Source organism: Pelecanus crispus, chromosome 4 (genome assembly GCF_030463565.1).
Source record: "Pelecanus crispus isolate bPelCri1 chromosome 4, bPelCri1.pri, whole genome shotgun sequence".
Classification (NCBI taxonomy): domain Eukaryota; kingdom Metazoa; phylum Chordata; class Aves; order Pelecaniformes; family Pelecanidae; genus Pelecanus; species Pelecanus crispus.
Window position 1 is genome coordinate 80,177,092 of NC_134646.1, and position 15,573 is coordinate 80,192,664.

General features: G+C 45.3%; 1 protein-coding gene across 2 annotated transcripts in view; it reads right to left on the reverse strand.

Moving 5' to 3' along the window:
• Positions 1 to 344: 344 nt before the first annotated feature.
• FGFRL1 (fibroblast growth factor receptor like 1) overlaps positions 345 to 15,573 on the reverse strand; it is a 176,094-nt gene continuing 160,865 nt past the window's right edge. For both annotated transcript variants that reach the window (XM_075709689.1, XM_075709690.1), the window contains exons 4-7: positions 13,707 to 13,787; positions 7,993 to 8,277; positions 3,647 to 4,000; positions 345 to 754 (exon numbers count right to left, since the gene is read on the reverse strand). In XM_075709689.1, the coding sequence (XP_075565804.1) occupies positions 345 to 754; positions 3,647 to 4,000; positions 7,993 to 8,277; positions 13,707 to 13,787 (1,130 nt within the window). The remainder of the gene's footprint in view (positions 755 to 3,646; positions 4,001 to 7,992; positions 8,278 to 13,706; positions 13,788 to 15,573) is intronic.

The window sequence follows — 15,573 nt, forward strand, 5'->3', positions numbered from 1 at the left end:
TTGGGGATGGCTGCCTCTCTGCTGAGATTTGGAGTTCCTTCATTATTCCTCAGCTACATCCATTGCAATAATTAAAAAAAAAAAAAAAATCTCTTTTCTCTCTCTGTCTTTCTCTATTATATATATATTTATATAGATAGATATAGATATATACACATATATATATACACACATACACACACGCATATACAATTATATATATATGTATATATATATTTAAAATTATATATATAATCTTTTCTGTCTGCTTTGCCTATTGCTGGCAGTGTGAGCTGACTTGGAGCAGTCTCTTCTGAGGTACCACGAGGAAAAGCCCAAACGAGCTACTGTACACAGCCACCCTCTTAGCACTGGTACTGAATGTGCTGGTGCTGATGGACTTTGCCTTCCACGTGTGAGTGGGTGTGGGTGTGGATGTCTGTGTAAATCTTTGGGTACATTTTGGATGCCATGGCCGGGGCAAGTGCAGGCCCCTGTGACAGTAAATGCTGCTGCTGGGCGACATATTCCTCATAGTTTATGGAGGAGATGCAGTCTTTGTCAGGGACCTGGGAGACGCAGATTCTGTCCCGGGGCTGTGGCCGGTGCACGGGGGCAGCAGCTGGTGGGGAGCAGGGTTTCTTCTTGGTCTGGCAAAGCCACAAGAGGATTGTTCCGAAGATGAAGACGGCTCCAGCGGGGATGCCGATGATCACGGGCCAGGGAAGGCTGCTGGCTGAGGAGGGGGGCACAGGTGCACTCGGAGGCTTGGGATCTGGACATCATGGCACGAGAGAGACAGGAAGAGTTAATTAAATGCAGGCAAAGTGAATTCAAAACAGATGTCACACTTGGGCTGGCTTTTGTACAGGCTGTCTGGCAACCCTGCCAGACCAAGTAACAAGGGAGAAATGAAGCCAGCACATGATGTTTGGTAACTGCTTTGCTTTTCAGCGCTCCTGGAAGGACAAGCAAGGAGAGTCTTTGGGGGATTTTTTAACTTTCTTATCCAAGCTTTAATGGATGCACTAGAGCCAGCCCGAGTTTCCTAACACCCTCACTCTCCGATGGACTGCTCAGATTGGAGGACACAACACGGGACGTCTTGGTAATACCTCCATGTCAGAGGCCCAGGAGGCACGACCAGACGGCATGTTGCCCACTTGCCTCTGCCATGTGTGGCTGTGTCTGCGTGGGCTTTAGACACCCCTTAGTATCCCTTTCTGGCAATACTGAAGCTATTCAGCAATGTTCCACCATGGCAGGCAGCATAAATGTGGTGTTTTGGAGGGGTTGTCTTGAATTTCTTGTGTGGCTGGGAACAAGGCTGAAGGATGTGAAAATACAGGTGAGCTGGTGTCCCCTTCTTGGTGCCCAAGCCATGTAGAACTGGAAGTTCACCAAGCATTGAAGTGTATGTCCAATTCCCTATGCCAAATGGGCTCTGCCTCCATCAGTCCCTTTGGAACTGCTGTTGGCTTTCCCAAGGGCAGTGAATTCAGTTACAAGAGGAGATAAGATGCCTCAGACAGCATCTTTCACTCCTACCTCCTCCTTCCCCTCTCCGCTGTTGGCAGCCTGTACATCCCTGGGTAACCACTCCAGTTTCTCAGCCTGATCTTTTGATTTATAGACCTCGGGGAGTCCTGGGGTAGGATCCTAGCTATCAAAATCCCCATCTAGATAGCTACTAGCTGGGATTTGCAAAGCCCTGAAAAATACCTAGGCACAGATTTCAGCTTGCAGGGAGACACTCAAGAAACTTTGAAAACCACAGGCTATCCAAATGGCCCAGTATGTTATAGTCAAACATGTATCACAACTTTCAAGCCAAACTTCTTTAAGACACTAATGTCTTTTTCTCTCCTTGACAAATAATTCAAATGGCTAGTTTGAAATATTAAATGTATACCATGTGGTCCCTTTGAAGTCAGAAGGACCTATACGGTTGACCTCAACAGACAAAACTTTGATTCACCAACACTGGAAATTACAGAATAATTTAGGCTGGAAGGGGAGTCTGGAGGTCATCTGCTCCGGCCCCGTGCTCAAAGCAAGACATGATCAGGGAACTGACCCATCAGCTGACCACAGAAACAACAGTCTTCACATTGGTTAGCAGAAATCCTCTGCTGGGCTGAAATGAAAGTGTTTTGATATTCATCCATGCTGTTCTTTGGAGCTGTCTATGTCAAATCTGGTAGATTTACAAGCAAAATGGTGTTTTTCTAACTCATGGCCTTGCAACCACATCTTTGCCTCTGAGGGCAAGCTGGGTTCTTCTTCTCCATCATTGCCAATAACAACAGGCCTGCAGGCTCTGGTTCTGGTATGAGGCCTCATTATAGTCCCATTTAAATCAATGGAAAGTCTCCCACTGATTTCAGTGGGAGCTGGATCAGACTCTCATAGTTCAGAAACTCCCAGAGGCTTTGAGTTTTATCCCACCCATGCAGAATTTTCCTTGGGATTGACAGGCTTTCTAGTTGCAGTTTAGTCCTAAATCTAAGTGATGCAGAAGAAGATGCCAAGAGCATTCTCTTACTTGGCAACTCACTGTCAGTGTCTAAACTCAAGCTAGTGACTCTCAATGGCTGCTGAGACACAGAACTTTGGCCATCACTGAGCAGAAGAAGCCATGCTGCCTTAGTTACAGGAGTCATGAGCATTTTCCCCACTACCTACATAGAAAAGCAGTCCTAAGAGCCTGGGAGACTTAATGATCTCTGTCTCTCACTGGTGTCTTGACTGCAGACACCCCATTAGACCTGACTGCTAAAATGTTCTAATACCAGCTCCAGCTCCTGCACTCTCTTAGCTGTGTTGGCCTTGTGGTGGTGAAGAAAAAGCAGTAAGATTGATTTTTGTCATAACACTGGAGGATCTGAAGCTAGATTCACATGGCAAGATGAGGCAGAAAGAAATGCCCTTTTCAATAAAAAATATTTATCAGGGCAGAACTGCACAGTCAGGAGGCAAGGGAGTGAACGACAAAGCGAGGATGGTGTGCCTGAAACACACTCAATACAGCCTCAGTCGGACGTGGCCACCGGCTTTGAGGCCTGGGGAGAGAAGGAAGCAGCTGCGAGTTTGGTACAAGGGTCCCCAGGGGATCATTGGGTAAGAATTTAACTAATCAGTCATTCTCTCTTTCACACTTGTTCTTTTCCTTTCCTTGTGACTGGGACAGTTTTTATTCTTCTCTCATTTTATGGGCCTGTGTCATTGTTTCCTTTTACCAGTAAAAGCAATATAAATAACAGCAAGAGAAAGAAGAGATGTAAGGGAATGGGGTTGCAAACTGTACTACTATTCAGTTCCCCTCTCACCTCCACATCCTATTGCTGAAGTGATGTACTGCCTGCAACTGCAGTAACATTTCCCAGCTCCTCTTTCATGCAGGAGCAGATAATTCATTTTATTTCACCTTGCTGAAATCATTATTCCCCATGAAGGGAGAAAAGCAACCATTATCAAGAGGAATTCAGCAGGGGCTGATTTAAATCGGGGCTGAATAGTCCCTCACGCATTCTTAGCAGAACTAGGCTAGCCTAAATCAGCACAGCATCACAGAGGGCCATGGAGCCCAATGGACATCAGCAGTTGTGTTAATAAATACCATAATGCAGACTATTGGTTCAGATGGGGGAAAAAAGGCAGAACTCACCTGGAAGGACTGTGAGAAAAGCGCTGCGAAAGCTGTAGCCCATGGTGTTTGCCCCTAGGCAAATGTACATCCCTGCATCCTCTTCCTTGGCTCGAGTAATCATCAGTTTGTTCAGGTAGGAACCATCAGGACGGGACCAGACCTCTCCCGTGGGTAGCACAACAAACTTCTGTCCCCCAACATCGATGGTTGAGTTGTACTTGCTCTCTGTGCCGTACTCCACCCTTTTCAGCCACTGGATGACGGGTTTGACATCACTGCGGACTTTGCATTGGAAGGACGTCGTCCCACCGTAGTCTACTGTTGTGTTGACAGGGTGTGTCCCTGTCAGGATGGGCTTCGACCTCGTCCTCTCTGCACAAAAACACAGATGGCTCCATAAAAAAAGGTGTTTGCCAATCTCATTAACTTGTGATTGCAGAAACATAGGAAAAAGGCGTAGGAGGGATGCAAAATAATTGTCTAATCCAGCTCCCTGCCCCAAGGCAGGCTGAGATTTCTGCAAAGCTCTCCTGATATAACTTTGCCCAGCCTCTGCCAAAGACCCTAATGATAGATGCTCTCCAGTCTCTCCAGACAACTACTCCATTGTCTGAGGCTTAGCAAGTCTTTTCTCATGTTCGACCTGAATCTTCCTGTTTCTAACAAGGAAGTTACTTACTCTATCTGCATCAGACCTGGAGAAAAGTTTGCTCTCCCTCTTAGCCCTTATATTTTGGAAGATTTTCTTCAGTCCTCTCTTCTGTACACTGAATAACCCTCCTAACTGCTAAGCAAATGTCCTAAGAATCTCCTGTAGAAGGTTTTTCTGTCTTTGCTGTGTTTCTGCTCTCTCAGGTCACTCACAAAGCATTTATATTTGGGTACCCAGTTTGCGGTGGTATTACTTGGCACCACACAAGTCAGTCCTGGCCTTTCTGCTCCTTGGTATGTATTGTAAGTCCAGTCTGGACTGCTGAATTTCCCCATTCTCTTGCTGTATGCTGCAGCTATGAGATGACAAAAGGGGCCATCCTTTCTTGTACTCCCACTTTATCCTCTTGTCTCAGGGGCCATATCCCAGAATAATGGGATCTTAATGATGTACCTTGACCTGGGGTCAGAGGCTGCAGCGATCTTTCTTGAGTCTTGACCAGAGGAAGATAAATGGCCTGATACTAGCCAAAAAGGCCAAAGCCCATTTCAGGATTAAATGTGGGCAATAGTACAGGTCTGAACACAAATGAAGTGGATTATTTCACTGTAAATGTTCACTTGATATTGACCCTGATGATGTCTTATCAATGTTTATACATATCTGAAGGGAAGGTGTAGTAAAGAAGATGAAGCCAGGCTTTCTTCACTGGTGCCCAGTGACAGGACCAGAGGTAAAGGGCACAAACTGAAACACAGAAGGATCCTTCTAAACATCAGGAACCACTTTTCTACTGTGAGGGTGACTGAGCACCGGCACAGCTTGCCCAGAGAGATTGTGGCATCTCCTTCCTTGGTGATAATTAAAAGCTGTCTGGCCATGGTCCTGGGCAATCGGCTCTAGGTGACCCTGCTTGAGCAGGGGGGGTTGGACCAGATGACCTCCAGAGGTCCCTTCCAACCTCAGCCATTCTGTGATTCTGTGATGCTGTGTCTCTTACCACTACGTCTGGTAGGGTGCAATTTAAAGGTGAATATGACAGAACCTTATCTATTCTCAGACACAACTCAGACACAAGTTTTTTACCAGATTATTTACAAGTATGTATCGGTTGAGAGTCCACACCAGAACCACTGTGGCTACCCCCATATTGGGGACAGTGAGGAGCAGGGTAAGACATGTTCCTTCTCCTTTTGGTCTTTCCAAATGTTCCCTAAGGACAGACAAAATTGGATGGGAAAAGGCCCCTTCTTTCACTGACTAATGGCAGGCTGTGGATATTTTTTAATCTTTTGTCTGGGAGTCCTTCAGGAGATATCCGTCATTTCTGTTTCTGGGCCTGGTAGCTGCTCATGGAGACCAAACTCTACTGGAAGCCATCCCATGCCATGTCATCCACTGCTGGGGGAGCTGAGACCACAGGCACTATCAGTGAGGAAGATCTTCACTTCAACCTCACCTCCCTGCTTTTATTATTTCTTTCTTCAGTCTAATCATTCCCACACTCAGTATGGAGCAAATTTTTGTGGAGGAAGGGCTCAGAAGGCTTTTGCTTTTCTAGCCAACAACAAAATCTTTCCTTTCTCACAAAATTTTTTGCCTTAAGTCTCAGCTGATGAAGGAAACTATATGGTAGGAAAGGAAATCAAACACAAGAGGTTCACAAGACCATCCTTTCCGGCATGATCGTAAGCCTTAGGTTGTGTCAACACCACATAAAGTCAAAGGAAAAATACATTCCTAATTCTGAGGAATGTTTGGATTTTTTTTTAGTGCTAGCATCAGAGAAACCAGTCACAGTTTCCAGATGAAGAGGTACTGCAAACCTCTATGCTAGGCACAGAGAGAAATTATGGTATCACCGTGGGTGGTAACTGCTGGCAATCATAAACTGCTTTTGACGGCAAACACTGTTGGATTGAGCATGTAACAAAACAGCTCCCACGAGCACTGGTTTTGGGGTGAGAGGAAGGAACAATGGACCCTCTTTCAAAAACTCAGGATACTTTCAATAATGAGGGCTGTAAAGATGTGCTTGGGAAACAAAAATACCACAGTGGTCTCTATAGGCTTCGCCTTGGGACTACGAGTAGGAATCACAGCTGGGCAGACTGAGACTCAGATAAGCAGGACTTAGGAGTGGAGGCTCAGCGGGGGAAAAAAAGGAGGAAATTGAATAAAACCTGTAATGTTCCACAGAATGGAGTTAAAAATAGAAAGATGTCTGAAAACTGCTTAATGCCCTTATCTCCTTGACTCTGGTTCCAGCTTTGGTTACTGTTTTCACTCCTAGCCAGCAAAAGCTAATGAAAACAAAGGTTACATACATCTTTAAGTTGATAAAAACCAAGATAAACAGGGACACAGAAAGGGGTTTGTTCCTGGTGCTGTCTGGTTTTGATGAAGTGAAAATGCCACAGCTGCCATTAAGATGGGGCTTGATTCATTTCCCTGTCTCTGCTCCTGGTTTTAGTGTAAACACGTGTTTTTACTGTCTCCACACAGCTGCATCTTTATCAATCCCAGATGTCCAGCAGGTTTGTGCCTTTGGAGCCCAACAGAGCTCCCCACATGTGCTTTTAATTTCTGTCATCCTAGAGAAAGGACTTATCAGAGAACAGATCTTTACCTTTAAGAACAATCTTTCATACTGGGATAAACTTTCTGATGCTAAAATATATGCACAGACAGACAAACAACATGTTTTCCATGTGGCTGGAAATAGCCCTCCATGCCCTTGCTCCTCATTAATGAAAGCTATTCAATCTTCCCTCCACTCAACTCATCTTCTCCACTTTCTTGAGTTGGCTGCTCTGTAATCATTTCCATGACAACTTATGATGATGTCATAGACAAAGCACAATGATTTAAAATAAGAGCTCTTCTCTAGTAGACTTAGGTAGGATTTGAGTATAATTATCTTTAGTAATAATAGGGGAAACAGAAGATTAGAGATCAAAAATCAGAATAGCTAGATAGTAAGAAGAGCAATTTACTCTACTGCACCACAATTCAGGGTAACCCCCCACAGCTCATCTTTTAAGGGTTGAATCTTTAAAGCTATGTTGGCATCTAAAGATACAGACAGGACCCTGGTGGATTTTTTTTTTTTTTAGTACCTCGTTTGTACCCACCTGAACCTTCAGATGGCCAAATGTTTTTTTTTAAATCTGGCCCTAAATCCTTGTCTGGCTAATCACTCTAGTCATGATAATTCTGCTAATTCCCTTGGGAGACTTCTCTAATGAAGTGGGCCTTCTATTACAGCTATCTAGACTAAATTTTCAGCTGATTGGTTTCACCCTATTACCGCTCTGATAATCTGGGCCATACTAAATATTTCCACCCTTCCTCTATGGTACATGAAAGGGCTTTCTCAGTTCGTTCTCAGTCTGTCCTTGAACTGACTCTGTTGGTAGTGTAAGATTGAAGTGGGCAATGGTGAACTTTTGCAGGTGCCCTTACAGATGACTATTTCCCAAGTACCTCTCTTCATTTCAGCTACTAAATTGTATTGTCGCTACTCTGTCTTGCCCAGTTGTTAGGTTTATTCTGGAGTTTCAGTAATGTTTTCTCTGCTGATGTTTTTAACACTTCCCCATTTCTGTGTCCAGCTATTGGCATTGCACGCTTGCAGTCATGCTCTCTTTATTCAGCCAGCCCCCTTCTCAAAGCTCCCTCCCTGCCTTTCCACCCCAGAGGCTGCACTTACGGATTACTTCAACTTTGTATGTTGCATTGATTTCTCCAACTTTGTTAAACACTCGGCAGGTGTATTTCCCACTATCCTCTGGCTTCAGGTTCTTCAGGTTCAGTGTCCACTTCTTCTTCTTGTTCTCCCCAATCTCTTGGGGCGTGAGGGGCTTATTGTCCTTCAGCCACGTGATGTCAGGCCGTGGGTTCCCGCTGGCCACGCACTTCAGGCGGATGGAGCTGCCAACAGGACGGGCGATCACTCTCCGTCTCATCTTGGCAGGCTGTGTGAACCTGGGCCGGGCTGCAAAAGGCATGAAAAATTGACTGTGGTGAGCAAAGGGCATGCAAAGAAGGATATTGCTGTCAAGTGTTATGGCCAGATATGCTTGAGAAGCACCTGGCAGCCCCATACATACCAGTGTATCATGCTCTCTCATATCAGCTCAAACTGATTTCCTTAGAAAGGAGACACCATCCAGTCTGATGTATTTGAACATCTACTGGACTGCTATGCCTACTGCTTTAGCCTTCTGCATAGCACAACCCTGGAATTTCTCAGTGTCCGTAAGGCAACTGCGTCAGACCATTTCACAAAATAATACCAAAATCACGCTATTGTAGCTGAAGGCAAAATGCAGCCCCATAATCATGTTATAATTGTTACCATATTCCATGCCACAAATGCAAGCCCTTAGCCAAGACCAAAGGAAAAACCTCAGATTCCTGTCAGGCTGACCATTTTCTCAGTCTTTTGCTGGTCACTCAAAGCTTCATTTTCTGAAGATGTTTTGCTCCCTAGTTCTCACTGGTTTTAGTGCGACTGAAGAAGAGTCAACATCTTTTCAATATGTAGGAAAGTCTTAGAAGTGTGCCAGACTTTTGTACATTGATCTGAATTTAAATGTGTGCAATTCATCAACATTAATTTAGGAAGCATTCATGCCGAAAGGCCCAAAGAAGCAAACAAACAAATGGAAAGACCCAATAAAAAACCCTTGAATTTATTATTAGAAGATACCCCATGCCAGTCCATCCCAAAAATGGAGAAGCTGAAGCAATAGCTGCTGGTGGACAGAATCATGGGTTAAGATAGTCACTTTGCCTTATCAAGGAAATCACCAATATTTCTAATGGCAGTGACAAGAACACTAGAGAAATGCAAGGCCCTCACCTAGCAAAATTTGAAACTTATACCCTCAACTGCATCTAACTTTAATTCAATTTATGTCAGAATTCCGGAAGGAAAGGAGGTGGCATCTTTACACCCTAGTAGCTTATTGACACTGCAGAGTTTTCCTGTAAAGTCATGAGTTGGTCTAAGTAATCAATAGAAAGAAAAAGATCTTTTCAAAATAGAAAACAATAGAACTTGATCTGTTGCAAGGCAAAAGCTTGTCTAATAGTATCCTGTAATGAAGAATTCAAAAGAAATTACAAATTCCTCACAGTAACTTTAATTATGCAATACCAGTCCAGGGGCACTTCTAACTGCAGTCTTCTGCTGAGATTAACACCCCTTCTGACTCCCATTTGGCACTCTCCCCCTACATCAAAAATACTGCCAAATCCATCTGTCTTCTTTCTTCATTTTGGCAAAGCCAGTTTCTCCTCCAAGTCCATCCAGTGTCTCTGCAACAGGTTTCTCCCCCTGCTTTTGAACCCTATGTCTTGCTTACCATGATCAGCCCCAAAGGGCAGTCAACCTGCATTTTTGCGCTCCCCTGGTAAATCCTCCCTGATTCTTTTCTTGGGAAATAAGAGAAATAGGTAATGAATGGCCTTCTCTGTGGCACACTGGGTTGAATTATGCCCATCAGCCACTGGCCTTCACCAACAGCAACTGGAAAGCCACAACCTCAGTAGCATATAACACACCAAAGCAAGCTGAGAATATTGTGCTTCAGTATCAGGGAAGTTAGCTACAGGATGGCACGGTGGGACTATCTACTAGAAAGCCAGCCCTACTGCCCAGGGCTGAGGGCCAGAAGCTCTAGGATGTGCATTATAGTAGAGCTTTGCTGGATGGGGGAGGCTGATCTGCAGCTTCCTCTCTCCAAGCACTGGGGAACAGCAGCCATTGCCGTCCAAGGTCTGTGAACATATCCCTTAGTCCTCACCCCCCTGCAGCCTTGCCCAACAACCCTCCCTCTCGGAAGAAGACACCCTTTGGCACATCCCTCTCTTGAAAGTCCTTTTCTGTAGGGGAAACCATCTGCCTCTGCAGCCTTCCCTTGCCCCCCTTGGCTGTCATTTTGGGTCCCAGCCCTTTCATGTTATTTCAAACTCTTGCTCAGAAATGCTTTACTCTCCATACAGAGGCTTTCATCTGTAATCTAATGAACCAGAGCAACTCCAGCACTGAAAGTCCTTGCCGTGACAGCTGAGCAGCAAGTGTGACATACTAACCCACTCCACCGGTCATGGTGCGTAAATTGCTGGGTATTCCCTTGGGGGGTCTGCTGCAAGAGGAGGCCCCCTCCCAGCAAAAACAGTCACCCTCCCAGAGAGACAATTAACCCTGTCAGAGCTGCACGTTGTGAGCAATGACATGCTGAAATTTAGGTCTGAGCTGAGGGAGACATGCTGATAAGGGCTGTCATTGTGGAAACGGAGTAAATGCCTGCAAGGTGCATGAAGAGGTTAAGAACCAGCTGTGAAATGGGTCTAAACAGTTACCCTTTAATATGGCAGTAATTTACTCCAAGACCAGGAACTGCAGGTCCAGGTTGTGGTAGATCCTTGCTGGATGGTATTCCTGGGCTGGGAGTAACATATCAGAGAGCAGGTTGGAGACAGGACAGTCACACTCCCCAGGCAGAGTGAAAAGTCAAGTGAGTGACTCTAAGCTCTCACCTTCCCTCACATCTTCCCCATTTCCACAGCAATATTTTCACAAGGACTTGGTGGTGTCCCTGCTCAGTAAGGGCACTGCAAGACAGAAACTCTCTTTCCTCCCAAAAAAGCAGGCCTATAACATTTCTGGTTTTCCTTCCACTGTGACTCCCATGAATCTGCCTGGAGTTTTGCATTCACTCCTCATATATTGTTGCCCAGATACATACCAAACTACAGGTAAAGTTAAACTTCTTTGGCTCTTTCTGTCTGTCTGTCGTCTTCTGTTTAAAGAAGGTTAAGTGATTATGTCGTCTCAAAAGCTACTCCAGGCTGTGTGCAATATGCTGAAACCAGATCCCAAGATCCCATTTACACAGTCCTGAATGTTTCCTTGACAAAAGCCTGAATTGGACAAGTTTAGAAAAGCCAGTTAACAGAAAAGGAGAAAAAGAGACACACATACATAAGAGAGAAAAAGAGACCCAGCAAGCACAAAGGAGAAAGAGGGAGAAGCAGCAGTGTGAGAAAGGCAGAAAAAGTTTCTTTTTAGTTGGTGCTAGTAAATGTCTGTCTCTGAAACTGTACCATTTACAGAAGTTTTGCTTGTTGGAGTGCCAGCGAAGGCCATTACAAAGTGCCTCTGTGTTATTTATACTTCACATGCTTGTTCGCCTCCACATCACTTGGCTTTTGCTTCATAAACATGAACTGCACAATTTGTACAGTATAAATTATGCCACACACAAGAGCACGGGAAAACACAAGTGGATGGGGACAAAGAGACAGTGTTGTGTACGGGTTCCTAGCTGAAATGCTGTTTGCCATGAAGATTTATTCAAGCTAATGAAAATTAAATGAAACAGAAGGCTGTCGGCACAAAGACCTGGGAAGGAATTCAGCAGTCTCCTCTCCCTGTGGGACACCTCGAGGTGCATGGATTAGTCCCAGAGGCTCCTGACAGACATTGCTCATACAAAGTGAGGCGGTTAGCTAACACATGTAGTCTGCTGCAATGCTCCACAATTATCTCCACATAGTGACAATCAGTACCACTTCAAGCTTTCATGATACTTATACAAAAAAGTGTCATGATATGACTAAGTATTGAAATACTTTCAAGTCTTTTGGATAAGAGCTCAGTCAGCTGTGGGAAGACATGGATGGGGGTATCTATCTTTCCCCACATTAGCTCCCTGCTCTTGATGGGGGCAGCACCTCTCCCCAGTGATACCACTCCATGATGGTAGCTGGAAAGCAAAGTGGAGCTTTTTTTTTACCATGCTTCTCCTCTCCCACTTCTCTAGGGTCCAGGACTCTGTGAACATAAACTGCTCCTTCACCCATTATCCTCCAGAGACCTGCAGACACACACTGACCCTCCCTGCACACCAGCTCACACCAGCACTTTGCTGGTGAACACTGCTGGAGAGAAAGGGCTTGGAGGGGGGGCGTGGGTGTGACCTGCCCCAGCCTGCTTGGGGAGAGGAGACAGGAGAGAGGAAAAGGGGAAAAAGCAGAGGTGCAGGAACACTCCGCAGCACAAAGAAGGACTGAGCCAGGGCAGCACAGAGTAAGACACAATCTGATATGAGATTGTCAATGCCTAATAATTTTAGCAGTGTTTACATCTTTTTTCATAATATTATTGTTATATCAATCTACCATCCACCAGCTCTACCCGGAGTACATCTGCCACGGCATTCAATGCATGCTCCTATCTCCACCAGGGTAACGAAGAGTGGAGAGATGGCAGCTTTTTTTGCCAGCCGCTGAATCCCTCCTGAAGGACTCCTGACCTGTAGTTTATCTAAGCCACCCTTTCTCTAGCTCTAAAATGTTGTCATCCTTTTCCAGAATGAGTGGAGGTTACTTTCCTCTCCCAGAGCAAGCTCAGTCTCAGATGAATCTGTAATTCAAAGCTATTATGGCACTGTCTCCTCCAGGTGTGGACTGGACTACACTGCAGCACACCACATCCCTTGTTTGCCAGCTCCTGAAGAAAATTGGCCTCAGTTCAAGTGGTGGGGACTCATACGGTGAAAGCTTGACAGGTTCCACCCCTACCATCGCTATGAGGTTACTCCCTGGCCACAAATGTGGTACAAAGCCATCTCTGTATTATAAAATTAAAAGGAGGGATGTACTGCAAGAGCAAAATGGAAACGCTGTGCTTCATCCCTCGAGGTCATAAACTCACATCACACTCCTGTCAGTAATGGCCAAAAGCTGTTTGGCATCAGCCTGACAACTTATTGTCCTTCAAGGAGTGCTTGGACCAAACTTTGGACCTGCAAGTCTTGCGGTGATTCAGAGCCTGTTCCAAGTGAGATTTTAGCAGTTCCCCAAAGCTCTGCAACAGCATCAAAATCCTATGCTTGAACAGTCCAGGGCTTAGACAAGTTCATGCAGGTGTCTAAAAGAGAGGGTAGTTTTAAAAAATACTCAGCTTTGGCCTAGTGCTAATTCTCCTGAAGTGAAGTCAGACCTCCCATTTGCCCTCAGTGGGAGCAGTGTTATGTTGGCACTGAAGGCTTTTGGAAATATTGCTGTAAAAGTCAATATGCCTTTTATAGAGAGTCTATGAAAGCTATAATAGCTGCACATGCAAAAGAAAGTCACTGCCCAGAAAAACAAATGCAAGGGAGAACCATGCTGGGGTATATGGCAGGGGGCCCTAGAGCAGACCACGGGCTGCATTTCGCATACGGACCCTTGGATGGGGTCCATTCACACCGACATGTTCAGCTGACACTCTGTTTATTATTTGACCATCTGTAGGGAGAACTCACTCCAGTCGCTCTGCCTCTCCTTTCCTTCAGCAACTGAGAAATGTACTGCATGAACAGCACTGAACCAAGAACCGAGGAAAACCAAAAACCATACACTACTCCTTACCCCATTGCTTCCCAGAATGATCTTCATATTCTCCATTGGAGCCTTCAGGTACCTGGCTATCCTTTCCTGAGCTGGCATCATCTGCAAAGGAAAGGAAAGGGAAGATGTTAAGAAGGTCTCCTGCAGTGCAGCAGTATGACAACAAGAGTTTGCATTTCCTCCTGGAGGCACCATGCAGCTGAAACACACTCAACACACATTTGGCATCCACATTCTGGCACTTACAGCCTGGCCAGTTTAATGAACAATTTAGTTTGCTGCTTTATGAGCTCTTCGGCAGGCTACCAAAGCAATGGGAGATTAATCAATGTTTCCATTAATAGCTGACAAAAGCCTCTTTGTTTATGTTTACAGGTTGCTGTTCCCTAGGAGGAGCTGATCCGTTGTACCTCCTATGCAAATAATGGTATAAATCAAAATTACACATAATTAAACCTAGGAGGTGGGGGAAGACTTATGTGATCAGTCACAGAAAGCATAAGCAGTGGAATTGGGGCCACTAATTCGCCTTTCAGCTTCCATACAAAATCAGGAAAGCAAGCAGGTCTGGGGTCAAATGCACCCTCAAGGTCTGTTGAATGCAAAGCTACAGCTGGAGAAAGCAATATTGAATTGAAAAGCTGTTTGTGGTTTGTTTTTTTCTTTAGTTAAGACCACCTATTCACCTGTATTGACAACACACCACTTTGTCCCTTGTCTATGCTACTACCACAGAGCAGCATCAAGGTCTCAGCTCTGTGCCCTGTACTACTAGGAGAAATAGAAATCACCACAAGGTGAAACCCCCATCTCTCCAGCAGCCCCCACCTTAAATTGCTGCTGTGATACGGCCAGCTACAAGGTCTCCACAGGGGCAGAGGGAGCAGGAGAGTGCCCTGAGCCTCCTTCTGCAACCCTGGTGATGCTGGTGGCCTCAAACCTCTGCAGTGCCCAGTTGTGAAGTTTTTTCTCCTCCAGTAACAGCCCAACATCTACTGCACAAGCACTCAGAAGGCATCTTGCTCTTATAGCAATGCATCACACGAGGAGGGAGGTCGACCTGAGGGACTTTGGGCACCTACAGGTGACAGCGCAGCAAAGTATGGCTCTTCCAAGGCTAGTTCTGTGCTCTACAGGTGGCCCAGCCCCATACAGCAGCTGGATTTGGGGTGAAGATCTTGATAAAGAGCTACTCAGCTCCTAGCTACAGTGCACTGAAGTATATGAAGTTTGATTTTCAGAAACTGGTCAGGTGAAGAATTGGAAAAAGTTCACCTCAATAAGAAACTGCTCTGCAGTGGTGTAAAAAAAAAAAAAAATCAAGAGAAATGGAAACATCTGACCTAAGGAATGAATCCCTCCAGATGCTCAACTCCTATAACTCATAAGAAAAAGGTCTCATGACCAAAAGAGAGGAAATTTCTTGCTGTAATCTCTGTGAAAGAGAGGAAAAACTTATCTCCGCTTATACATGAGCATGCCCCCCCACCTCCAAATGTACAAGTAGTAGAGCTCCTCTTTACAGTTGTTTTAGAAGTTGGGTTGTGCTTAAACAGTGCTTGGTGCATAAACTTGTGTGCAGTCTTTGTGTGAGAAGAACGTGTGTTTAACCCCATCCTCACCCCAGTTTCTGCTATTTTGGAAAATCATCCCATCTCTTCAGCATGGAGCATTTTATGCTGACACATGCTCCAATCTCTTTTGCTGCTGTCCCTTAAGCAGGGAGGCTGCAATGCCATATGGGTTTGTCCCCCCCTCGCCCCTGACAGATTTTTCCCTTCTCCTTGTGGGTACTTGGGCACAGTTTCCCCCGGAGGTATGTGCAGCTGTCACTTCAAGGGGAAAAGAAAACTTTCAGGGCAGCAGCACGCCGTGCTCTTACTTCGGC